We start from the raw sequence: 27,582 nt of genomic DNA on the forward strand, positions 1-27,582 counted from the left end.
CCGGTCGTTGTCTTTTCACTTAACGTCTTATAGAATTATCATAAATATGTATGACAATACAGAAATAGACATGGCGATCAGTTGAGCAATCATACATGTGCCATTAAGCGTTGTCTCCTCTATTCAAGCTTTGCCGAGCCTTTAATAAGGCTGCAATCTGAAAGTAGGTGATTTGAATATCCGTCTCCGCAGTTGACTGAGATTTTTCGAGTTATTTTAGTCCCCAGATGTAGCTGCAGGGTGATCGCTCATCGCTTTGCAAGACATCCTGTATACTTAGTGAAGATGTTTGCAGCACATATCCAAGGTGTGTTTGAGGAATTAATCCAGTATGCACATATTGACTTTTGTTTACTTTTTTACATAAACACACCGTCACCCTGATATTGAGTTCTTTGAGTGACTACTAGCCCGGGACTAATGCCACTGCTTACCAGCGGCCAACAGTTGGGTTTGACTGCCCAACTGAACCATTTTCACAAAACTGTTCGACAGTGGTAGCTCAATAATGCATCGCTTGATCATTTATTTGAATAACATTGGCTAGAGATTCAGCCATATGTGTTTTAAATCAAAATTATTCTTCATTATGTGCAGCCTGACTTTAATCCACTCGTCTGTGGTAGCTTTTGAATTGGAGCGTCAGTGCACAATGACAAACTGCTTTCTTCATAGATACTTTATGAACTCGCTGTCTAACAGAGGGAGCAACAGTGGTGCATCAGTTCAAACTGAACACTACATCTTCCGTGATAGATGCATGCTCCCTGAGTGACTCTTTCCATCAGAGCAGACTACAGAGAAGGAAAAAGGTGAGGAGTCAATCCAACACCTTCTCCGGTGAAGGCCATGTCATTGTTTTTGTCTCACAGGTTGTTTTACCTTGGCCGCTGGGTGGCTCCCACCTGGCCCCAGTGGGGTTGTGACTGCTGAGGGTTGGCCGAGAAGTCATGGCCACAGATTAACTCTGCTATTTATGGCCCAAGCCCGTCTAACTGCAGCCCCAGAGATGGGAAATATTGCTCACTTAGCAAGATTACTGGGTGCCGTAATGCCCCAAAGGCCTGCTTTATGGCAGGCCATAAATGTTCCCAGGGAGAGGCAGCGAGAGTCGGATTGATTAGCGCTCCGGAGGAAAGTCGATCCGTTACCCACGCCCCACTGGGGAATGCTGTGATGGATGCTTCCGGGAGGTGGAGAGAAGCACTGAAAAGGAGGGGAGGGCACTATGCTCTGCACCACGCCAGTCCTAAACATCCCCACAGTGACACAAGATGGAGGGCCCTCATTGCTTGCAGGGCCACAGGGGGTTGTCAGGCAGTCACAAAGCTATAGCCTCCACTATGCAGTGGCCCTTCACCATCCCACTGGCAGACAAATGGAGAAGTGACCTTGCCACATGCTGCCATTTACCAGAGTCCCCCTTGACACCTTGACTCACCCCATGCCCAGTTGATACAGTAGAAGGTCTGACATCCAAGCTACAGCGGGCGCCTTTTTTACCACCACTGTGTCTTTTATCTCTGTTCAAGAATTGGTTGTTATGTTGAATCTAACATATGTTGAAAGTGAAAATGATCATCAGCTTATTTATTATCCATGTTTATAACATGTTTGATGGTTCCTGCTCAGCAGAGGATCACCATCATCTCTTTATGTCCCCGGGTTTGCTCCAAGTTGAGATTGGCTCTGAAACTGCTGTGATGTAGTGATGGTGATGGCATAGGAAGAATTGTAAAAGTGAACAATGCTGTCCTCAACCACTTTTCAGTGAGGGTTACTTAAGCTTAATGTGCGTGACCTCCATAACACCCCTTTCAAAGCAGCCATCATTGCCGTCTGCAGGGTGTAAATTATGATACACAATGCGTTGTCCTGGGTTGTTGTTTTAATTCACTTAGATGATGTACTTTGTGTGGATGTTGTAAAGTCTCCCCCTAATATACTTTGCAGGATTGTAGCTCCCTAATGCACGTAGCAGTGGAGACAGTGATTCCTCATAAACACGGAGCATGTTTGTCATTTAAAAATGTGTTTCAAACTTGGTGCAGTACAGTTAAAACTGTGTATCTTTCAGTTTATTTGCTCATTTTTGAAAAAAAATAAGAATAAGACTACAAGTAGACTTTGGTGTTTGGCAGCTCAGTTAACACAGCGTGCTTAAGAACCCAGTGCCAGAGGCATTAACTACTACACAAATAACAGCATGAAAGCTAAGTGGTTGAACATAATGTACCAGCTTTCCCTCCCCAGGTTGTACTGATTTCTTTCAACATGGCAGTATGCTCACTACAGCTCTCACCTCATCCTTCTGGCTCCCTGCTGTTCTCCAGTCTCCCTGACATGCCTACACAGTTGGACTGTAGCTGCCCTCATACAGGCATTTCACGAGGCTTAGATATTTTCCAGATGTCTGACTTTGCAGTATTGGCTACATGTGTGCTTTTTGATGTATGGGATTTTGCAAGAAGCGTGCACGCTTGTGCAAATGGGAACAGCGCGCATGTTTGTGCACGCAAATAATATGTAAATAAATACGCGCGCACATGTACAAGAGTTGTTGAAAAGCGCAAGTGAAACGTGCAACAGTGTCGGCAGCCCTCGTTCATTTTATTAGCCATGGTGGCACATGGCAGGATGAAAGGGATCATCCAAATAACCTAACTGCTGATGGAGCTGCGGTTTCAGGATTTATGTCTGCTGTTCCAACTGAGGCAAACGTGTGTTCTGTTATTTAGGAGACTGAAAGCCCTTGGGAGCTTGCCTTTCCTTCTGATGCAAAGACCCCATGACTTACATCTGCTATTAGATTACCACCAGAACCACATCAGCAGGTGTTTTTGAAAAGCAGAAAGTTTCAAACTTGGCTGACTCATATCCGCTCGTATTATTTCTTTCGTAAATTCAATTGTAATGACCTATTATAGCGTGAGACCCTCTGTTCTCCGCACAAGCAACATTTCAAGCGCGTGTGTCGTGTGCCGTTCAGGAGTCGTTGTTCTTGTGCAACGTCGTTAAGTCACATGAGAGGACAAAATGGATGACAGATTAACCCGATTACTATCTGAGTGCTTATCAGATACATGCAGATAATTATGGTCGTAATGCAAATGAAACGGCAGTCAAGATAACACAAAGCCTCTCCAACAGCTGATGAAGAGATAACGTACGATAGAACAAATACACTCTGATGTATTTTGGTAAGACAACGCAAGCGTGGCATGACTTTGGTTGCTGGCTATTGCTAGTATGTGGTATGCTTTGTAGACCACAGTGTGAGAGATAGCCTCTACCTTGTTGTTTGGATTTTCTGTTAACTGTTAACTTACCAGCTGTAGTAATACAAAAGAAAGCACTCGGCCTGAAGTGAAAGCCTGCAGAAGCCTCTATAAGCTTGGAAAAGCCCTTTTCCTCCTCAGGGTGAAGGAATGATGTATCTTTCCTCACGGTCTGAATCAGTGTGACGCTGCAGTTAGTGTTGTTTTATTGAGTTGACATGGGCCTCACACCATTACTCATCACACAGCACACCAGAAAATCAACCGAGATCAGATGATAGTGACGTACTGTACACTGTACTAGGTGTGGTTTCTCAACAAAGGGACACGGGGGTGGCAGTAACCTTGATGACATATATTGATGTGTACGTGACATCTTGCGTCAACTTGGGAAGTAGTGCTGTTATCTTTATGTATTCATTGCCATTATTGTCACTATTTTAGGGTTGGTCACCTTTGGGCCATGCAGGATCATATCAGAACATAAAACTAGACTAGAACACACCAAACTGAATTCCTGAGTCTGATTTGTTTTTATTATTTTGGCACCAGTTGGTGGTTACACCTGTCAGACGGATGGAAACAGACATAACTATTCAAACCAGTCTTACGCCGGACCATGACAACATGATCACTATCACTCCATTCATTGGTTGGTCTACAGAAGTCCCAAATAAAACGCACCCTTCAGAGGTTAGTTTAGCTGGGCACTGAGCCGATCAGATGAGGTGTCAGCCGATCATACCACTGTCTCCAATAGTTTGTTTAAGTCATACTTACTTGTTCCTGCTGCCATATACTGATACGACAAACAGGGGTAACTTGTACCTGATATATCAGTCACAAATTCAGTGTAATAAGACTCGTCAAATGCCAAATCAACAGGGATAGATTCCAAAACATTGACTTGACTATTAAATGAAATCTAAGCATTCTAATCCTGTCTGAATGTTCCATTTTCTTTTGCTGGACTAACTGTTTTCAGATGACATCATAGCCAATTTCTTTATCTTTTTTTTTAAGAACTACCATTCTGAAATATCTTTGCCGAGCTGCTGTGCATTTCCTCATGTGTGAACATGCCTGTGGTTCAGTTTGTACTTTAATGAGGATCCACATTAGTCGAGCGTCCCACACGTGTGTACTGGATCTCAGATTCCAATTGAGCCGTGGGCAATTACTTACCAGGGGCTTGTCCTCATTTGGGTTTGAATGCTGAGTTATACATACCGTATGTGGGAACCAGGAGACTTTCCATGCTTACCAACCATCTTCTCCAGTGTCTCTTTTAACCAAAACAAGAGGAGTGGTCAGTATCATGTGACAGTTGGCACGTAATATGGTCTGTGGTGTGGAATCAAACTGGTGGTGTGTGGAGATCTGTATGTGTAGGATCTGCACTGACCAACACTGAAATGGGCAGATGACAGAAATTTACATCAACAGACCATTACGGATCTTGGGCTTGGCTCATGGAATAATGGCTCACTTCTGGACAGGTTTGTAGTTCCAAAAGTGTGGAGTTAGCTCTTGCATTAAGCCATATGTAAGCCTGAATGATATATTAATTACATTAAAGACAGTAGAAATGAGAGATGTGATTTTATTTCATTCTTTTGTTCTGAAAAGTATTTGATTATGATAACAACACAGTGGTCACTGACTCTGGTCCTCATGGAGGGAGATGTTTGGTCGTTTCCTCTCTCACTACAGTGTTAATGCTGCTAAGCAGACCTTGATGTGCCATCGATCTAACCCAGACGAGCAGGCGTTCACACTGGAGATGAAGATGTAGAGCAATGCGCCATGTCATGTTTGCTTTGTTAGCTCCCAAAGGCCTGGGCTCCCAGCTCCATTTATCAAGAGTGTTTGCACAAGGGGGTAATTTGTAATATTCACTCGGGCTTTGGCGATAAAGCAGTGACAAAGGGTAGGAAGGAGATTGGCAGGTTGTTTTCTTTGGTCAAAGCTGGAGTGGAAGTTTTATTTGATAGTATTGTCCTGTTTAGTTTACGTAGATTAACCCTGTGCAGTTGCATGCAAGCAAATATTTGAGTGAATGAGTCTACTTTTGGCAACTAAATACTCATTGTGGCTTACGGTCTTTGATAAATGCATTTTATTTTGACTTTTGAGTCCAAAGTGAAAATTCCTCAACTAAATAAGGATAGAAGAGTGTACATCCATGCTTACTTCACCTTGTCATAACTCAAACTTCTCAGACAACTGGAAAGTTTAGGTGTGGATATTAGGCTCTCAACTCTGCCTGCCAGAGTGAAGTGAATAGACTTCAATAGGACTGGCCTTGCTTTTGCATTTAGCACTTTGCCCAGATGGTCAGAGCAAACACAGACAATTGTCCTTGTAGAGAGAACATTGCTGTTAAAAGGTTATGGTAAGACTACTGTCGACACTGAGCCTGCAAGATACTCCACAATGTCACTAGTCTAGTATACTCTGCAAAGCTGTATTCTGTGACTTTGTGAAGCTTACTTCACTGTGTTATAAATGTAATTTGCTTAACTTTATTCTTTAATATTTAGTGTTTTGGTCCGCTACCCACCCTCAGCGCTGCTGCTCTTCAGCACAGGACTGAAGTCAATGCAGTTTCACTTTACACCACTTCCTCTCTCTCTCGAGTGTGACAGATTTGGATCAGGACCACTCAGTCTCACGACCGCTGTTTTGCACACTTGCTTTTTAAAACTTCATGACATCCACCCTAACATTTACTAACAGAACAGTGTGTCCCATGTCTGCAATGTCCCAACCTCAACAGGTAAACCTACACTTAAAGTAATCATCCAGCTGTATCTACTGTGAATCTCTGGTGTCCTTCCTTGTTGCTGAGGAGAACACAACTGTGCGCATTTGTGTGACATGGAAAACAGCTTTGTGGTGTTTTGATTGACAGAGGACGTCGCAATCAAAGTAACTTTTGCGATGTGAAATGCAAGACAGGCACGACCTGTGGCCTTGCAGCTGCTGCAGTACGAAAGAATGGAGAGGGAATAAAAGAAAGTAAGAGATTAAAAGCCTTTCCATTCGTGGAAGGTCAAGGAGACAGACAATTTTTACTATATCTCCTATCTCTGTGACAATGGGTCTAGCAGAGATTCACTGAACAGCAGTGCGAAAGAAATGACAGCGGTAATGGTTGAATTAGAGCAGGAGTGGGGTCTTGGGGGAGTCGTTTCCCTCACACTGTGACTGGCCTATAGATTTATGTGATTTGGCTCCTCTGATGAAATTTGATAGGTGGACGTATGGTAAAGTGCTTCTAAGCTTTAAAGAAGATTGCTGGGTGTCTTGAGAAGTAGATGAGGATCTGGAGACGGCTGTATGTTCTGAGAGTTCCTGCATCTGTGTCACATCTGGAGCGAGGTGTCAGTACCAGTGTAGTTTTCTTTGAAAGGCACATGTTCTGATGGGTCTTTAATACGTACACCACTGGCACTGGACATCAAAAACCCGTCGTCTCACTGAGCCGGAGTTACAGTGCAACCTGAGGGTATCCGACTCTGATTCTGTTTCAGTGTTAAATGTGAGCAAATCAGATTTCCTCATCTGTTGCGTCCTCTATTGCACTTTTGATTCATCACATTACTGCTTTAGCATTGATGTAGTGTCTGTAGATAGAGGTTTGTCTGGTGTGCAGATGAGGTTAGACGTGATGTAAATAGCCTGAAAGACTAGACGAGGTCAAACAGGAAAAGAAAACCATTGAGGCGGACCACTTCTCTATCTGACACGCAAGCGTCCAAACATATTGCAAACAGACAAATGTACTTGTCTGCTGATATAGTGTAATCCTCACATAATAGACAATGTACTGTGTGTGTCAGAGGCATTTGTCATGGTCTAAAAATATTATCCAGATGCTTTACCTCTGCTACTAGTCTTTTTCTGTGCTAATGACACATTGGTCGATTACTTCAAGGATTACTTCAGGAAAACTGAAACCCAGGTGTGACTTCCCGTAAAAAAAAGGGGAGGAACTAACAGACACATGCCTCTGACTGACAATTTAAAATCCTTTTGGTCATATCACACAGTCCCCAATGTTCCTCGTGAGTTGCCCATGTCCCAACGCTTTGAGGGCAGACAATAAACAACTTCAAAGGGTATAAGAATAATAATAAAAGAAAGTATTGCATATCATTGTAGTTCAGGTAAGTTATTGTTGGAAAGTGTAGCAGTTCATACGCTAATTCTTTTAAACTATTTGAATTTGTTTTTATTAGTCGAGTTTCGAGTTGCTGAGATTCCCAGTCCCTTCTTGGTCTTGTGTGGTGAATCTACTTCCTGCTGCCACTTTGCATTCATGTTATGATTATTTGAGAGCTCCATTAACATATGCAGTGCAAGATGATCTGGACCTTTGTGACCCTCTTCAGGAGTGCTGTTCCGGCTGGTTGTTTAGGCTGTGGTTGTACCACAATTGGCAAATCCTCTCTTTTCCATCCTTCAGCCCTGCCTCCAGCTCCAGGGTCAGGCTAAGACTTTGAAGGCTAGCTGTTGAGATTCAGCAGACAGACGCCTCCTCTGGGGAGCTGACATCATTAGAGTGGAGAGCAGTTCCCTGCTCCTCTCTGTCTTCAGCCAGGGAAAGCGAAAGATAAGGAAAGAGACAATGATTGAGAGAGAAGGAGAAGAGGCTGGGTTTAAGCAATGCAAGGTCAAGATCGCGGTACAATTACCCTGGCAGTGTCTTGCCCTGGGAGGCCAAAGCCCCTGAACTTCTCACCCAGCCAAGGTTGCCCGGGCCACTCCTCAAGACAATTAGCCTCCCAATATCCTCCTGTCATTTCCACATTCAGTGCTCACCTCCCTCTTCATTTTTCCACTCGATTCCTGACTCGATTCCTGCTCTGCCAGCTACTTCATGCGCTGTGAGCCCTCGGCAGTCATTTCTATAATTCCTCATGTGTACATTGGTGGAAATACTTTGAAGTTACAGTGTGTGACTGCCATCAAGTGGTGCTGCGAAAGTGCCTCATGGGCATATATGTACCCCCCCCACCACACACACACACGCCCCCCATCCCCCCTCCCACATACACACACACACACAAACCCAAAGCCCAAACAAAACCTTGACATGGGAAAGCGACAGAAGTGACACTTGAGATTTTTTGGGCTCTGGAAGTGGCAGGATGTAATGTATGAGTGTTTGCTGCTGAAAGAGGGATGGTGGGGGGGCGCATGGCAACCACAAACAGGGAAACACAGCAATGAGACAGTTTGTTGTAACTGTGTTTTCAAAGAAGTCCGTGTTGTGTTCAATGTGGGAGGAGCGAGGTCACTTGGATTTTGGTACCCAGCATGAAAAGGGATGTCGACGTATTTAAGAACGCCTTTCCACGAAGAACAAAACAAAATCTGAATAACAACTTACTTACAAAATAATAAATTATTCACTGGCATCCAAATCAAAGGGCTGCACACAAGACAGGTGTAGTGTGTTACTTTTGCATAATGATGGACCTTAAATTTTCCCGTTCCACTCCACTCAGAATATTCTTTTGATCTGTGCAGCGGCAGTAACAACACTAATGATTACATTTTGCAGAGCCTATGTAGTAATATCATAAATTATTACTTAACAAAAAAAAAAAAACGTAGGTATGAAAGCACATTGTAGTATTTCAGTAAAACAGCCGATGGCATCAGACAAAGAATGCATCGTCGATTCAGTTTTGCAGGTTCACACTTGCACCGTGTTTATCTCATTCCCATGAGTGGCAACACATGGAATGGTCCAGGGGAGAGCTTCATCTGAGGGGCCTTGCCAATTAGAATGCACACTGAATCCCCCAGTAAGCTCATTAAATCTCTATTATCCCTATTAACACAATGGACATGATCCTCTTCTTCCAACTGCATCCTCTTTTTGTGTCGTGAACATTGTGACAAGCAGTGCCTGTCAGATTATCTAATTTTGTGAATATGTCCACACACACGCACACACACGCACACACAAATGTGCACAGACAGGCTCTTGCAGATAGTAATGCAGAAATCCCAGAGCATGTCAGCATTTTGAGGGATCATATAGATGCAAATGCTGCCGTGTAATTGCACAACCCGTAGATCTGCGCTCTCTAGGCTGGATGCTGTCATGTCAATGGCTGATTCCATCTGCTTTTCATCATTTCTTTTTTTCCCCTTCTTTCCAAGACCTAATTTCCATACCAACCCAAAGCTTTGGAATCCTCTCATCTTATCAGCTCGGCTCCTTCCTCCTCCTCCTCCTCCTCCTCCACCTCGTCTTCTTCCTCCACCAGCTTATTTCTTCTGGTTCAGGCTGGAGGGATGGAGCTGGTAACAAAGAGGCAGATGACACAGCCAAAACAACCAAATGACAGGGAGGAGGCCTCCTATGTAGCGCTTCCCATTCCTCCAATCCTCTCTCCTTTTCAACATTTCCATCCATCCACTGCCTACGTCATTGCAAATCTTGCGCGCACAAACTCCTTTAAGTGTGCCAGAGCCATTGTGTGAGAAAGGAGGTAGCGGTGGGGGTTTATTGTCGTGGATAGATTCTGAAGTATCTGTGTGGAACAGGGGGCTGGGTGGGTGGTTTGGAGAAGAGACCCGACCATGAAAACCCAAAACAGGCCCAGTAAAAACTATTTATATGTAGCATCAGCATAGCAGTTCAGTAGCTCACGGTGATTTGAAATACTGGTATGGTGCCAACACAGTTTTCTTATTAGAGACTTTACTAAAGCTCAGAATTGTTGAATGTGTTGGCGGTTGAAGGGCGAGATAACACAGTTAGTTGTTGAGGGTGAGCGGCAACAATGGCGTTTGTTTACAATGCAGGCAGAAGTCAGGCTTCTTCTTCTTCTACTGTTTCTGGGAAGTCAGACAACTCGTCCACACGTCACACGTCACACCAAATTGTTTATTCCGATGATGCATGACTCAAACCCATACAACAGGTGAACACACAAAGGCTGTAGAATGTAATGTAATAAACGGTGGAATCATTGTGCTCATAAACTATGCCGGGAAATTATATTGGTGATATAAAGTTTAACCACAACACTAATTTTACTTGATGTTTTTCACTGCGGGTTTTTTTATTATTATTTATTCTAGTAGGTCATTATCCTCAATACAATAAGGCCTTGATGGGAACCAGGCTTTGGAAGTTTCCATGTCACCACCTCCTGTTTTAAGGTCGGATTTCAGTCATTTTAGTCAGAAAAAAAGGGGCTTATATTTTGTCAGTACCGGTTCACAGTGATCCATGTAACTACACAGCGATACTTGGTTGTGGCTGCCTAGTTCAAACATTTCCTCACTCAGGGACAGAATGTGTACTGGTCAGTCATATGGCTCGCACATGGCAGTTTCCCGGCGACGTGGATGTTGCCGATGGACGGACATTTTAACACGCAAGCATATGCCAACTCCCTCCTAACACCTACACCACACAATATTCGCTGTATTAAGGCCTTTCTAGGCTTTGTGACACCAAAGGTTGAGTTAATTCTGACCAATTACCAACATGTGCGACAGATTATTGCATGACAGCACTCTGGGAATCCTATCAGTGAACTGGCAGCAACACTGCCCACATGAGACCTGAGCCCTAGGTGTGTCTGCTCTTCTGGAGAATCAAGCTTTTAAATCTGTTTTATTTCATGTAGGCCTGTTTAAATAACACACACACATTTATATATATATATATGTATATATATATATATATATATATATATATATATATATATATATATATATATATATATATATACACACACATATATAAACACATTTAATATGTGAGACATTTTAGATGTTTGCTTGAGGACATTTTCTCCATCTGGACATATCAGGATTGTACTTGGCTCCTCCTGCGATGCCAGTTTCAAAATAAATTATATTATATATATATATATATATAAATACTATTTTGAAGCAACAGCTCAAAATATCACTCTACAGTATATGAGTAAATCATGTGAGTGAGGTTTTGTCAAATGAGAAATTCTTTCCATCCAAAACCTGAGGAGTCTGTTTGTGTTTTAAACAAATATTACATGATATGCTCTTCCTTTTAAAGATAAATGATGAATATTTCCCCAGCCTGCACACACACACACACACACACGCACAAATGTGACAATAGCATTATTTGTTGTTACTCTTATGATTAATGATGTTTGGTTTCAGTCGAGCTGTGACGTGCCTTCTCTGCCACTAAGTCAACACATATGTTTGCGGATTTATTCATCTTATTATTTTGGTTGGTTTGCGTTTCCATTAGCGATAGTACCTGGTAATCGAGGTTCCAAGCGAGCTGAGGCGATACTATGCGTCACGTCGCCAGTCTGTCGGCCACTGATTGGTCAGAGTGCCGGTTGTTGTAGTGGAAAACAACCTAAATACCATAGGTGGAAAAGGGGCTTATGGCATAGAAGTAGGAATACTTCCACCCCCTGCTTTTTCAGATGCTTCGATTTGGCAAATGTCCACTAAGTATAATGGTTTAGCTTCCTCGTGTCCTCCATTTTAACAGCAACATAAGATTATCTGCAGGTCTTCAGGTCATATTTTTCCTCTTCAGCTAAAAGGGCATTCAAAATGGATCCAAGGCCAAACTGTGGAGTTTACTGCTCTGACATAAGCGCGGCATAAAGTGTAGGTCTCATTATGTAGCTATAGGCTGCCATGTAGGCATGTGTCAAAGTGAAGCGGCGCGATCGAGGTGAACATTACCATCCATTAACTGTGCTGCAGGAAAAACTGCACAATATACTTGCTTTACATTCGAAAATAAATACACTTCCTTCTAGGGATACACATTATAATACCTCTACACATACTAGATACATAAAAGCATGGGTATATACAAAAATACAACCCCGGAAACAGTCTGTAGTTAAGTGTTTTAGCACATACAGTACATTGAAGCTTCGGCTTGCTAGTACTCGTACATTTCACATCCCCTCTCTCTCTCTCTCTCTCTCTCTCTCTCTCTCCGCCTCCCCTCCCCTCCCTCTCCATATGCACTTCCTCCCAAATTCACTGGCACTGTGTGCTGTGCAGGCATGAGATAACGTCCCAGAAGTTTTCCAAGGGCAAGACGAGTGTTCAGACATCAGAGGGAAGCCGCGTTGAGCCGAAGCTGATTCATTACATGTGTTGCATCTGCCTCCTATTAAACAGCCCAGAGCACTCAGTCTCTGCTGGTTTCTCACTTCTCTGACTGCAAACTCTTTCCCGACTCCTCGCCTAGACCTCGCCTCTCTCTTAAAAAAACCTCTTTCCTCCTCTGTCATCTGCACCCTCCATCTCCTCAGATGACATGTCTCCAGCTCCCTGCTATTTCTTAGTGATCGAGTTAAATCAGCGTCTGTTTTGGCCAAACATGTCCATACATGCAAAATTGACTTACTCTCTGTGTCTGAAAAAGTCTAAAAATTTAACACCAAGTTCATCTTATTTCCTTTGAATGCTATTCTTTCCACTTGGATCCGTCACCATCAATCTGTGGGAGTCATGGAAGCCGGGTTGTTCGGTTGCAAAGGCAGCAGCACGAACCACTACACCACCCGTGTGGGCGAAAAATAAATCCTGTGTTTAATCACATGTCGCTGTCGGTCACTGGGTTAGTGACACGGTGTTTTGCCTTAAAAGAGTTAAGAAACATAGCACGATTTAACTCCAACGAAATCCATTAATGAGCCAATGTCTTACCTGATTAGAGAACACAGTCTAAAGTTAGACGGATTGGAAGTTTCAGACTCGTCTTCATCTTGTGTTTTTCTTCTTTTCTTTTTAATCACTTGCTCATTTCCTTTATCTAACAGTCTCATCTTCAGTGTTTTAATTATGTCGTGGTGACTGATAGCTAGTTGTAAGGTGTGTGTCTGTGTGTGTGTGTGTGTGTTAGACTTGTTAAAAGGAGGTCTTTTTGCAGCACATACGTACATCTGCCGTGTGGCTGATAATTATTTCAGATTACATTAGAGGAAATTAAACATTTCTTAACGTACGTGTGAGGGCGACAAAGTTATCGCGTGTAGTCACGGTAGGGAGTGTGAATCTTGCACTTCCAAAAATGCAATTTTTTCGGCTGCTAATAAGATCATTTTTAAGTGTTGAAAAATAATTAGTGGTGTTAGAGCATTAAGGCGCGCCTGCAGCTTTTAGCCGCACATGTATCAGTGGTATGCGGCGGTCATTGTTTCAAATATGCATATCCTCAGTGTTTATACAAGAAGAAGGTGTTCAAAATGAGGTTTGAGTGATGACAGCGGACGATCCTGACAAAAGGGCAGTCATAATTGTTTCCGCAGCGATCCAAATATATGTCAGTATTTCTGTATACACCTGGATTTGCTTAACATTTGCAGAGCGCGGCGTTTTCTTTTGATATTTAACCCAGAGTGGAAGTTGTGAAAATGCGTGTGGAGTCAGACATTCTGTCATTTCGACATCTGTCTGGACCGCTGATCTGTGCCGCAAACACGCTCTTATCGGCCGATAAAAGTGTTTACGAGCGGGCCTTATCTCTGTCCATTTAAAGGTTGAGGAGTTGAGAGCCATAACTGATAAATCCTTTCCACGCGAAACTGTTGCCGAATCTGTGATTGATGTAGCATAAATGCTGTTGTGATGTGTCACAGCCGAGCAAAACATCCAGCAAGCAGGAGGCAAATTTTATCTCACACTTGCAGACATCTGACAGATACAGATTCCTCCCTTAAATCATTGCTCTAGTTACAAATACTCCACGGATGCTTTTTCATTCGCTCATCAATGTCTTAATAATCCCGCAACAGTATATACTATAGGTGAAAACAGTGGTTCCTTCCAATTATATCTTGGTTAATAGTATTTTTTTTCGATGATGATCTCTCTTTCCTACTGTTTATAACGTTCGCTAATGTGTCCACGTTACCTTGAGAATACCTTTGGTGACTGAAAGGTCTCTGCTGAGATAATTACAGCAGTGAGAGGTTACAGCGGCGCAGACTTGAAAAAAAGTGAATGAATAAATCATTCTCTCTCTCCTGCTCTGCAAAAAGGTCTGGCCCACCACTAAGTGCAAATGTGGCATTTACAATAGCATGTGCCACAACCTGAAGTTATTTTCCTGCGACTTTGAATGCACCCTCACTTTCAAGCGCCCGAGTGAACTTTGACTTGCAAATAATTATGTGGAGTTTAAAAATGGAAAAAAAAGAAAAGCAACATCCCAAGTGAATACGATTTGAATTTGTCTCGCATAAATCATTTGCCAAGTGCACTCGCCTCACGTTCAATGCTTACAGTGTGTACGGAAATCAGAGCCGTGCCTTTTATTTACAGAGCAACTGAAGTAATGAAGAGCAAATTGCAGATCCAGCGTTTGCCCCTGTGCTTTCCTTCCAATCACATCAGGAGCATTTTGACATCACAGGCCCTAATTGTTGTTGGTAGCTTTGAGAAATGATTGCCTTAGAGTAGGTAGGAGTCGGGGAGCTGGGGGGGGGGGTTCCTGCTGCAAGGCCTTGTGCTTATCAGCGAAGGGCAGATCCTGCTCCTGTGGTCCTAGCTGACAGGTGTGTGGGTGTGTGTGTGTCTGTCTGTCTGCCGGTTGCGGTTGTCAGTGGACCCCCGGGACAGGTGCTGAGGGATGGTTTCATATTTGGGAGCAGGTGCACCCTCTCACCCCCCCCCCCCCCTTCTCCTGCTCTAGCCTTGTTCCCTCACTCCCCCAGGAGGCATATGGTGAGAGTGATTGGAGAGACCTGGGGCCCCACAGGGAGTGCTCCTCTCCCCAGTTCATCTGTTCCACACTGGGCCCTGCGGGACACTCCTGCTCTCCTCAGGTCCCTGTTGGCTGGGAATCAGGCCAAGGAGGCAGTTGTGCTTGGATTTTTACTGCTTTGTTGCAGTGTTGTGCGGTCACAGTGGTCACCCCCGGTTAGCATTACACCGCGCCGCATTGTGCATTGCAATCTTGTGCATAGGGCACTTGCTGAACAGCTTATAGGTCACAGCCTCTAATTTGTTTGTTCACTCCCTCATTTATACACAAGTGTTGTTTTTAATCTCTCGACTCCTGTCGCGTCCTCGTGTCAGTGCTTGGAATAGAAACGCCGTCTCGCTGCTATTTCGCAGGCTCATATTTGTGAACCGGTGTACAAATGTGATGTCGTCCTGAGTGCACGAGGACAGAGAGTTATGGGGGCATTTTAGGCCTTGTATAATATGTGTACCCCTTTTTTATGTGGTCATTTATTATGAGGCGAACTCTATGAATAATGTATGATTAAAAGGCGTAATGGATACGCTGGGACTCGTCAAAATAAAAGCAAGAATCCATTTGCTCTCCCTGTAGTAAATCTACTTGCTTGTCCTTGGGCTAATTTCCAACTTGGGACTTGGCGGTGGAGTGAGTGCATGTCTTCATAGCGGTTTCAAGGGAGGGAGGTGTCGGTTGTGCTGTAGAGAGAGAGAGAGAGAGCGCGAGAGAGAGAGAGAGAGGGAAGGAAGGGCGGAGGAAAGGCAAAATGAGACATGGATGGGGAACAAAGCCAGGAACACCTTTTTTCTCTTGATACCTTCCTCCTTTATCTCACTCTATACCAGACTCTGTCTTCCCTCTCTCCTTCTCTCTCTCTCTCTCTCTCTCAATGTCTTATGGCTCGTTCCCCTGTCTCTGAGCAGCTGCCACTTCTGAGCCTGAAGAAAATGAAGGCAGATGAATCAATTTGGCCTGTGGCCCTAAAGTGCACTTGTCTGCACCCTAGCTGGGGCGGGGGGATAATGAGCCGATAGATTGAGCTGGTGCTGGAGCCCAGCTCTGAGCGTTATGGTGCCTCTTTCTCTCTGCCCCCCTCACACACACACACACTCCGGAGGCCTCACTGAGCAGCGGTAGCAGCCTGTCGTTGGGTTAATGGGGGTGAGGGTCCTTTGCGCAGGACACTTTTCAGAACAAATTATAGGAAGGATCTGTATCCGTCCTCTTCAGCCCTTCCTTTCCTGTATTGCCCCCTTGGTTGCTCCCTGCCCCTGTGCACGGGGTAACCCAGAGAGGAGATCTGATCATGGAGGCACAGAGCAGAGGAACATCGCGATAGATAAAGAAAAAGTAGCAGACGGGGGACAAGGTCCAAGATCCTGGGGTAATGAGGATTGACACCGGGATGAGGCTGAAGCACAGACTCCCAGAGTGCTGTTGACAGGTGACGGCAGGCGAGGGGGGAGATGAGGCGGAGCGAGACGAGCTCGAGCAAGGAGAATAAAAGCGAGGTCAAGACTAACAGCTCTTCCTATTCAAGGTGGAAAAAGGCGGGAGACCGCACAGCTGTCCGATGCCCCTCTAAAACCTTCTACAAGGTGAAGGAGGAGGGAGAATCAAAGGAGCAAGACAACAAAGCATCACCTGCCAGCCTCCAGTCGGCTCCCTGCTGACAGGCTGCAGATTGATGGACACAGAAATGAGAGTGAGGAGGAGGAGGAGTGAAGGTAAAAGGGAAGTTAGCCAAGCTTAGCGTGAACTGGTGTGAACCACTTCTGTCTCCACTGATGCCCCGGATCCAGTCCCTCCCCAGCAGGGGGACTTCACTCAGGGTTAGAGTAGTATAAATGAGCAAACCCAAGTCAACACTACTGAACTTGTGGGGAAAATTAAGATGCTGTAGGGCCCTTTGAAGATAATTAAAGAGCACAGAGCAGCAGCCTCTAGAGAGGGAATGAGGACATGTTCAATACCGAGACTAATGGAGCTAATTTCCAGTACATTATTCATGTAAAACACAGGCCCTGACTTAGCTATGGGTTTTCTATGACTCCTGTCATTTCAAGCCAACTCCACCCCTAACACACAGTCACAGATTAATCACATACACTATTTCAGTCAGATTAACCTTGCCCGGATACAGCATGGGTTTAATCTCCAAGGTAAACAAATTTAATCCTGAAAAAAAACATAGTGGTCAAGACATTTTTCAAAGGCATTACTGCAGCACGGCGAAAAGGGTGCTACCACCTTGAACTATGTCACTAGTCGTTACCAATAACGTCTCAGTAGAGACCATTAACCCCACCCTCACGCTCACTAACTTCTCCTTTTACAGTAATGAGTCGACAAAAACGGGGGGGGAAAAAAACAACACATGAAAGCTGCATTGTTGGGAGCTTAGGGCCAATTAAACACCTCCCCAGACAGGAAATTAATCCCAGCCTTAATCACAGGCAGTCAGGGTTGTCAATCTTTTGTCAGAGTTGGTGAATTCCAGCCTAGATCAATTGTTCGCCTGTCCTGTTCAACATCGGCTCGGGGAGCGCGGTCCTTGTGCGCTGCATCATTAACCTCGGTGCCTAATTAGACACTGCGCTCTGATCAATAGCCGAGTTGATTGCTGACTGCGTAATGAAGTTTCGGGGCCCCAGAGGAGACCAGAACTGTTTGTGCACCTTCAGGGATTCGTCAGCAACACTGATGCTGGGTAAACAAAGTAATCAACGGCTGCACTTGACGACAATGTGTCACAGACTGCGCCTCGATGTTCTGTCTCTGCCGCCGCGCCTGCCTACCTGCCAAGGAGGAATTTTCTCTTTGTGCGCTCACTTTGAGAGAAGAAAATCAAAAAGGCCACCATCTATTTTGAAATTCAAGACGTGATTAGGCTGACAGCTAGTAGAGAGAGCGCGAGGCAGAGGGAGAGGCGGGTAGAGGTGGAAGTCAAACCTGATTAGGCCCACCTGCCAGGTTTCTCTTCCTCCCATCTCTGCAGCGTGATTGCTTGGCGGCAGCTCCCTCCTCCTCTTCTCCGCCGCGCTCACCCCATCCCACCCTCATTCTGTCACTGTTGAACTCAGTGCACTGCTAATGCCCCTTGGCCAATCAGCATGCCTGCCCTGGCGGTGGCAGGGTAATTAAAAGGGAATTGTGTCTACTTGGCATGTGAGCTGGTGGGCATAAGGGTAGACAAACACTCTCTCTCTGCCGCCTTGCCTCCCTCCATCTCTCCCAGCCAGGTGGTAGCATGCAGGACCTGTCAGATTAGCTGATGACCCTTTTAATTCTAGCCCAGCCGGGGGCCATAATTGATATTTACCGGGAAAGGTTAATTGTAGCAGTGATCTGCTTAAATTACAGTGGAGATCAGGAGACCGGGGCCAGCCACCGGGGGAGCTGCTACACGCAAACTGCTAGTCAAATGGATTGCACCCCGCGGCCATCGCCACTGTACTCCAAGGTGGCGAAGCAGCATGGGACACTGTGATTGGCCAGCGCTGCACTAGCACAGACTCTTCCATGCTGAGCGCGCCAACCTCCCATCTGGCCAGGAATTTGGGCGCACGCCAAGCCGTTTCTCTTTTTTTTTTGATGGCCTCTAATAAAACAACCCATCCATGTTGGCATTAGACTTGCCATGATGTGGGTGGCTGAGCACACATTCTGACATTTGTACCATTAGGCTGCTAAAACGTGACGGTTTGTTCCACCGTTTGACCTTTAATTTGATTTATTAAACTGTCTCCACCGAGTGTAATCTTTTTTTTTTTTTTCCTGTAAATATCACAGGGGTAGACGTGGAATTAACGTGGCCGGCCTCATGTACTTTAATGAATGTGTCATGTTGTGAGGAAAAGGAGGAGATGAACCAATTTAAGGAGTTAATCCAAACTTCTTTCTAATTCCACTTGTTGGCTTGTTAATGTGCCATGTCATTTGACCAAGGGCCCCTTCTGTGTGGAGATTATAAGTTATTTCTGGATTCTCTGGTGTCTTCCCACAGTCCAAACATGTGTTACCGCTTTAGGACCTTATCAGGACCAGTAGTCCTCATGGAGACAAAACCCAGATTTTAATGAGACAGAACCTCGTTTTTGAGCAACTGGTTTTGTTTAGAGCCAAGACTTGAATTGTGATTAGTGTTTGGCATTAACTGGTTACGGTTTAGTTCAGAGATAACGCTTGTTTAGGCTGTCCAAATGAATGCACGCCAGTGTTATAAGAATATCTGCGTGTGTGCGAAATATTGTCTCGTCTCACACTTCACGTATTTTTTTTTTAATCACATATTGAAAACAGTCATATTAAACCCACGTTACTGTACTGTACTGTAGTACACTGTAGACTCAGCCACACATATCAGGCCTTCCATGCACACTCACGTGATAAGGAATCATTTCATCTCATTTGCATGAACATGAATATTTTTAATTGTAAAATGTAAAATGTGTATTGAAATTGTGAAAAAATGTTCATATATACAGTGAAAATTACCCATTTACACATTTGTAAATCTTGTTTTTATTTGTAGATCATGTAACAAACTTGACTAATTTCCCTCCTTGAAGTGCACAGCTGGGTTTACTAAATTGTTGCTGCAGCGTTCCCGTCGCCGGCTGCTATGACTAGCACCAGTGGGTCGAGGCTCGGAGTTGCAGGTGTTTTCGTTACAGCCAGTTCTGCTTTGCATTTACCCAAAGCACAAACTGTCTGAGACTGAGCGCGAGGCACCACATTGACTCTGTGTCTCCCTCAGGTTAAGAATAGCACGGCCACAGTCCGTTGCAAGTTCTGTCAAAGCCATTGTAGTTGTGTTGCATTGTTATACATAGCTGCCTAACTCGCGGAGTCAGTTATAAATCCCAGTGAGTGATGGGAAACAAGATAGTTGCTACATCGGTGCTCGACCAATGGTTTTTGTTCCGCGGTGTGATTTATTACAGTGACAGAAGCTTTGTTATGAAATGGATGGTTCGGATTCTCAGTGGATGAAGCTCCAGTTTGGAGTCAGTGAAGTTATAAACGTGTCAGATGTCATTTGGAGCTCAGCGCACAGGCCGAGGTGAAAGACAATATCAGCATTGTGTAAACTCTCAATGGTTTGAATGTTGTGGACACATTTGTTTATAATTCAAATTAAGCTCGACCATATCTGAGCATCTTTATTAGTGTCATGTGTCTTGAAGGAACTGTATGCAAGATATGTCGCCAGAGATGAGGGAAACTTGCTAAATTGAAGTATTTTAACGTCTTTAAATGTCTAATGAAATAACTATGAAGCAGTGAGTCATGTTGGCAGGCGGACGACGTTAAAACGCCCTCCTCTTTTCTCGTCTTCCCTATAGATCAAACCTTTGGCACCACGTCCTGTCAAAGTCAGTGAAGATGAGACGGTCCAGGAGCTCAGCCGACCGCACAGGAGCAACTCCAAGGAACAGCTCAGTGAGGTGAGTCTTTGGACAAGACCTTCAACCTTTTCACAGATCTCCTACAGAGAGACACGGTATCCACTTTCACACGCCAAAGCAGTGGACCCCTGAAGTGGGATACAGAGAGCGAGTGGATGACAGCAACACTGAGTCTGAGATCAGAGGGCGGGCCAGTGCAGCAGCTCCCGGTGTTTCCAGCTTTCACCTCATAAATCCCCGGTGCACTGGGGCGGGGGGGGGGGCGGGGGGGAATGGTTGGCTGGAAACACACAGACAGGAAATGAGCATCACCTAGTTGGCCTGGCATTATTAAACCAATGTGCGGTTAAATGTGGACATGACCTAACGCGGCTCTGCCAGGTGCGCGCCGACCTCACTGACCCCGGAGTGGAACGAGTTAAAGGAGCGGTTCCAATTATTGCTGCACTGGCTACCATGTGTTAGCCCATTTACAGGATGAGTAGGTGGCAAAGGAAAAGTAGAGGCCAGGCATTGGTTCAGCCATAAGGGATGAAATAATGCAATTTAGATACAATATAGAGGAAGTAATGAGAATTTATGCAAAATCCCATGCGGCTCATTTTAAATGAATGTAGAAATTTGCTTCCTAACTAATGCCTGTCAAGCAGCCTTCCCAAACCTAACTGAATTCAATCAGACTATTCATTTCGCTGACAAAAGCAGGTGGAGAGAGAATGTGAGAGAGAGAGAGAGAGAGAGAATGTGAGAGAGAAAGAAGGCAGCATTCTTTCCCTGTTGGGCTAAAATGATAGAAACAAAAACGATTTTAATGAACTTTATTGAATACACTGTTTTATGCTATTTGGCATTCCAGTTTAAAATTCAGCTTGATGGGGGGGGGGATCCAACTTCATCCTCCTTGCTGCTCTGTTTCTCCCATGCACTGCCTCTCCACACACACACACACACACACCATCTTGAATTTGTGTAAAAGCCTGTCTTTTAATGAAAAAGTCAGGAGGAAGAGGCGGGCTTGTCAGATAAAAGACCGACGCTGGTTGACAGCTCTGACAGGGATATACGACGTGCACCGAGGAGGAGGAGGAGGAGGAGGGGGGGAGGTAGAGTGAGTATAGAAGTGGTGGAGGTGGTGGTTGTTGCAGTGATGGTGGGAGGTGGAGAGTGGGGGGGAGGAGGTACAAGGATGAAAATTGCAGGCTGTAATCGCCAACGGTGTTAGATGTGGCATGTCTCTCTAATCTGCTGCCAAATAAATGGCGCACAGACGTTGATCGTTGTAGCCATCCATATCTATTATCTCTCTCTCCCTCTCTCTGCCATATTTACCTTTCTCTATATCTGTCTGTCTGTGCATCTGTTCCCCTCTCTCTCTCTCTCTCTCTCTCTCGCTCTCTGCTGGCTCCTCCCAGCGAAGGCCCGGACGCGAGACGCACACAGCACTGTGTTATTGTCTTCCCTGAATTTCTTATTTGTCTTTGCTCTGTAAAAGCTCCTCCACTGCGCCGAGAGCCCAGCAAAATTTCAAAAAAATACTTTCCACCACATTAAAGTGGCACGGCAGCTTTAAGAGCTCCTAACTAATGATGCTGCATCGGCAATGAGCAAAATGGATTTCTGTTGTCTTGCCGCCAAAGGAAATAGAGACAAATGCGACATGCGGACGCGCCCGCCTGTAAAAACAGTCATGCATCAATTTGGAAGCAGGGGGTAGGAAAAAAAAAAATGCAGGGGATGCTATTTGTTCATTGCCATGGTTGGGTCTTTATCTGTTTATTTTGACTAGGTAATTGTGCCTGCGGTGCAGCGGGGCCCCGGCACTAAGCCACATAGGGATTAGGGAAATGTGAAGTGGTGGAGGGGGTGGGTTCCACTGCATCTGTGTCCTGCGGAGGAGAGGGCAGCGTGGTGCTGTCATGGTCTCTCACACCCTCCTGTATCCACCCACACCCACCCACATTCACCCCAACCCACCCACCTACCCGACCTTCCTGCTGCGGGGGGGGGGGGGGGGGCAACCGCGTTCACATTAACTTCCCTCATCGCGGTCCAGTGAGCTTGGCTCGGCCTGGCTCTTGGCCTCCATGCAATGACAAAAACCAATAGTGGAAGTTGAGAGAAGACGGAGTAGACCCTCCTCTCTCGTCGCCATGTTTTTTTTCTCTGTTTCTTTTTTCCCTTTTTTTTTGTAAGAGAGTGGAGGAGGGGGCATGGAAATGGGTAGAGGATTAGGGGGCGGATTTACTAACATTTCTCTTCTCTGGGGCTGTTTAGTTAACCCTTAAATGCCGCCAGCATCCGCCCCATCCCTCTCACCACCAACCACAGAACCTTTTTACCACACACACACACACACACACACACACACAAACGCATGCACTTGTCCTCTTCCCTCCCCCACACTCCCTCTCTGGGGCGGGTTCTTAAATCCTTTTGAAGTCCTAAGCGCTGCAGAAATCCATTGAGAGCCATGTATAATGGCTTTTAAGAGAGAGTGTTTAGCTGTATGCCGACCCTATGGCTTATGAACCGCTGGCATTTTAATGGATCCCCCCCCTTCCCTCCCCTCTTTCCCTCCCCTCACCGGCACTAAATCCAATGGATTGTCCCTCATTATCATTTAAATAAGCCTCTCTTTCTGCTCAGAATGCTCCAAGTTGAATGAACTCTACACAGTAAGGCTAATTCTAAATGGCCTTGGCCTCCCACCACCTATGCACGTATCCACTCACACTCACACAAACACATGTATACGCGCACGTACTGAACTGCAGTCACAACGCGCACACAGACGACGACGACGATAAACCACAGGGCTCAGTTGTATCTACATATTTCTGTCCCTGTGTGCAGCTCCACCCCAGCACTCCTCTGGCTGTGGTAGTGACGGCTACAGCGCGGTTGAGCAGAGTGGGGAATAGCCTTTTTGATTCCCGCAGAGTCGGCTTTCCGGTTTGCGGCAGGGCTCCTCCCTAATCGCCACCACAGGGTCTGCCCTGCGAATCACAGCGGCACACAGACACACGAGGCCTCCAGCAGGTGTGGGAGAATGGACGAGGGGCAGTGGGAGGGTGCAGAACAAGGGAGGCCGCGGCGGTGAAGGTGTGGGGGAGGTCGTTGGGATTGAAGGTGGACCTACGGATGAAATTGGTCTTGCAGAAAAGTCCTCTCTAGAGACCAAAGGGGGAGAGATTGCCAATCTAGACAGAGGAATAAAAGCAGTGAAAAGTGGAAGTGGAGGGAGGGATTTGGAGATTGGTATTCGTGCTGAGCGCTGATGGACAGGACCAGGGAACACAACAAACCCCAAACCCTTTCTGTCTTAGTCCTGGTTTCTCACAAAGCACGGGAGGAGTTTGATGGACTACAGCACACCCCCGAGTGCTATGAGATATTTATTCTGAATGCAAACATCAGTCTTATGACCGACTTCATTTTAAGAAAAGGTCAAAAATACATTTAAAAAGCACACATTTGCCTCTTATATAATGTGAGCACTATTTATTATTCATAGTCAAAGCTGTATAATGTAAACTTTGTAAATACCTTTTATGTTTTTTTCATGTTTTGAATTTTTACTTTTGTTCTCGCCACGTTTCAACCTCTGATGGCTTTGCTGCTGTAACAAGTGAATTCCCCTGGAGTGGAGTGGGATCAATAAACTCTTACCTCAAATTAAGTGAAAATACTTTACACACACACACAGTTTGTCAAAAGCAAATTTAAAACATTAAAGTAAAACATTCACAGTATTTGCATTACATTGTCACCAAATATCCCCGGTTTTATTTCACAGGAAAGTCAAATGAACTGTCAGCCGCTGTAAGTGATTGTTTTTCAAGTGAGTGTGGGTCAGCTGCCCCAGTGGTAAGAGCCAGAATGTAGGGGAGTGATGTGTGATGGGCGGGAGTAACATGGCAGGGCGGGTAAAAGGTTAACGTGAATATTGATATTAAAGCGCCGCTGCTTCATCATGTCTGTGTCAGCGAGGGGAAACGCTCCTTAAAGGTCATCCCTGTTCTCCTCTCTCTCCCTACAGAGTTCCACTCACTCGCTGTCAGGCCGCGGCTACTCGGTAAGTGACATTTTCATGCTTCATGGCTTTACGGCAGAATTACAATCTCCAACGACCCGCTTTATGGCCCCACCGCTCGACATTTTAATTATGTTAAATAGAGTAATGGAGAAATCATGATATTAGGAGCATTAATTCTGGCTGACTGACTGATTAAATTGCGGGAAGGTGTCTCGCGCTACCTTGGCGAAAAGAGCCTCCTTTTATTGGCATCGATCAGCGCCATTCCGCGATGCTGCAATTTGGCTGTCAGAGTTTTATGTCTTCCTCCAGTGACTGTCAGTGCAGGATCCATTTGCTCACAGATCAGACAATATGCCTAAAAGCCTTTTAAAGGCCCCCACATCTATGCAATAAATACAATTTCTCACCATCAGAGAGATGCATGTACGTTCGCAGCCCCTCAGGAAGATTCATAGCAGTTAAAGGTGTCTCATCGTCTGCCGGAGCCGGCTGTGCATTAAGAGTTGTGTGCGCCGGTCTTTATCAGAGTACGTGTGCAGTGCTGTTCAAGGTAAATGTGCCCGAGAGGAATATTTAGTGATGCCGTGGAAAAAACAGGAGGCGCATCTTTTCAAACACACAGGACTATTTTTATCCCGCGAAGGCATCTGTTGCCTCGCCCCAGTGTGTTTTTCAACCGTAAATTTGTGCTCTTCCCCTCCCATTGTTTCAATGATGTGTCTCGTCTCTGGGTAATAGAGACAGCGGTCGTCCTTTATGTCCTTTGCTTAAAGGGGAACTCATAAGAGGAGCATTCTTTAAAGTGTGCTACTTTTAGCTGATGAGTGGCATATGGCGCGTCTTATTGCAGCTTGAAAGCAATCATCCAGACAAACAAAACAACTATAAATGGTTTGTCATCGTTAATCTGCCTCAAAGGACTGCAGTTAAAGTGCCAAACAAAGCGTTACTTCAAAAGGAATTGATCTCGTGCGATCTTCTTTTTTTTATTATTATTATTCTTTATCAGTATTATTATTATTTCGTTTTAATAGAACATGTCACATTGCTATTCCCCAGCAGCCGCACACTCACAGATGGATGAAAACAAACAAGACCTTCCAAAAAAGCTTGTGGAGCCCTTTGGCTCAAGCTGTCAGTTTGAGTCGGCAGGGAACAAGGCCTTCTCTTTTTCTGAAAACAGGAGGGAGGGAGTCAGAGAGGGAGCGAGGGCACAAGTAGAGATGGAGGAGGGAGGGGGGTGGGATGGGGCTTGTTGGTGGTGCTTTGGATGCAGGGTCTTTGTGCAAGCAAAGCAAAGTCCAGTAACGGGGGCAGGAAGTTTCAGGTTGTCTTGCCCCCTCTCTGGCTCTCCAGTGGAGCTGTCTGTAGCGTTCGTAGCCACAGGGCACCTCCTGGGTGCTGAGCTCTGACTCTCAATCTGCTCTGCTGCCACGTCTGCCTGATTTCTGGGGTCTCCTTATCTGTAAGTGCTCCAGGCTTTTTCCAGCGCGAAGGTTTGCGATGCGGGGTACGGGGTGTCGGGTCAGGGGGGCTCCAGGGAGCGCGCCAGGCACAGACCGACTTTGAGAGGAGGAATAGGAACAAGGAAAAGGCCAGAGGCAGCGGAGAGTGCTAAACCAGTAACTGGTTTTAATGTTGTGGCTGATCAGTGTATGTGGGTGGAGGGCTGCTTGTGAAATAGAGTGGGGGGTGTGTGTGTGTGCGAGGGTCAACGCGGCAGGCGCAGAAGTGCAGTCAGCACCGGGAGAACAGACAAGGCCACATATTTGCTGTTTGCTCCCAGGAGCTGATCACGAACAATCAAATAAAAGAGAAATTTAAAAAGCTGCTGGTTATCTGTCACGACGCAGTAAGAGGGAAAGAATGAAATTTCTCCTGACAGTTTGCTTTCTCTACTTCTCAGGGAGATAACGCCTCTTCTTGTTTATGTTTCCATACGTCCGCACCCCCCCCCCCCCCTCGTCCCCCCCACCCCTATGCTGCCTGCCAGGCTTGAATAGCCTCATTTGAATGGTTTATACAAGAATGTAGAGAAGTTTCCGGGCTTTAGTGCCGCGCTCATGAAAAAAAGGGGAAATTGGAGCCCTGGAGTGTTTTGGACACTGCACCTACCTTCATACAAGTGTCGGGTCGTTGCATACAGAACACAGTCTGCTGGTTTCAGAAGACGGTGCACATGTTGGAGAAAGAAGTTGGATATTTGGCGATTCAGTTTGTCTTTTTACTCGATTGTTAAAAGACAAACCAACAGAGAGCATACACGGACGAATAGTCCGTCAATTACGAAGCTGCTCACTGAACGCTTAGATATTAATAATACTCCAAATTAATTTATGTGATTGTGTGATCTCAGAACTATGATCCCCATGGTACTGAGCGCACACAAACATGCAATAATGAGATAGATGATGAAAACTGTGATTAAAGGGTGTTAAACACTGCTATGTTAAATGTAATTCAACACATTCTAACACACACACACATATACATATATATATATATATATATATATATATATGGCATGTATAAACTTAGAAGCACAATTAAACTAAACTATTTTGATAATCGATGAATCGGTTTGAAGCTTTTTTCATGATTAAAACAAGATTTTCCGATTGTTTAAGCTTCTTAAATGTGAATATTTTCTTCATTTCTTTGCTTAAAAGTGAATCCTTTTGGTTTGTGGACAAAACAAGACGTTTGAGAACATCATCATTTCTAGGTTTGATGACATTTTTTAATCGTTTATGAGAACAATGGTTAGTTGCAGCTCTAGTGTAGTCTCCGTGACTGAATAAAAAGTACTAGTACACAGAGTAGATAGTAATCCAGTGCCAATATCCATCCTCTTCTCAAAAACAATTTCACTGGGTGGTAAAAAACGAGGCACGCATTCATTACACGGTGTGTTTATTCAGTCGGTGACATTGCAAGATGTGAAATCGCGACCAGTCTTTCATCTCACATTCAGGTTTGAGGGCTAATCTCTGGACCATTGAGTCCAGCAGAGATATGCAGAGGCGGGACTTGCTATCTTGCTCTCTGTGGAAGACTGGCTATGGAATTGTTTATCAGGCAGCCTCTCTCCTCTCCTCTCCTGTC

The 27,582-nt window shown here is 45.1% G+C and overlaps 1 protein-coding gene across 9 annotated transcripts in view; it reads left to right on the forward strand.

Moving 5' to 3' along the window:
• Nucleotides 1–27,582, forward strand: part of fbrsl1 (fibrosin-like 1) — a 280,456-nt gene that overhangs the window by 104,057 nt on the left and 148,817 nt on the right. For 8 of the 9 annotated variants that reach the window (XM_058637274.1, XM_058637269.1, XM_058637275.1 and 5 more), the window contains exons 3-4: nt 20,376–20,477; nt 24,478–24,513. In XM_058637274.1, coding sequence (XP_058493257.1) covers nt 20,376–20,477; nt 24,478–24,513 — 138 coding nt within the window. The remainder of the gene's footprint in view (nt 1–20,375; nt 20,478–24,477; nt 24,514–27,582) is intronic. The other variant, XM_058637273.1, reaches the window with a different exon arrangement.

The sequence above is a fragment of the Solea solea genome, chromosome 8, assembly GCF_958295425.1.
Source record: "Solea solea chromosome 8, fSolSol10.1, whole genome shotgun sequence".
Classification (NCBI taxonomy): domain Eukaryota; kingdom Metazoa; phylum Chordata; class Actinopteri; order Pleuronectiformes; family Soleidae; genus Solea; species Solea solea.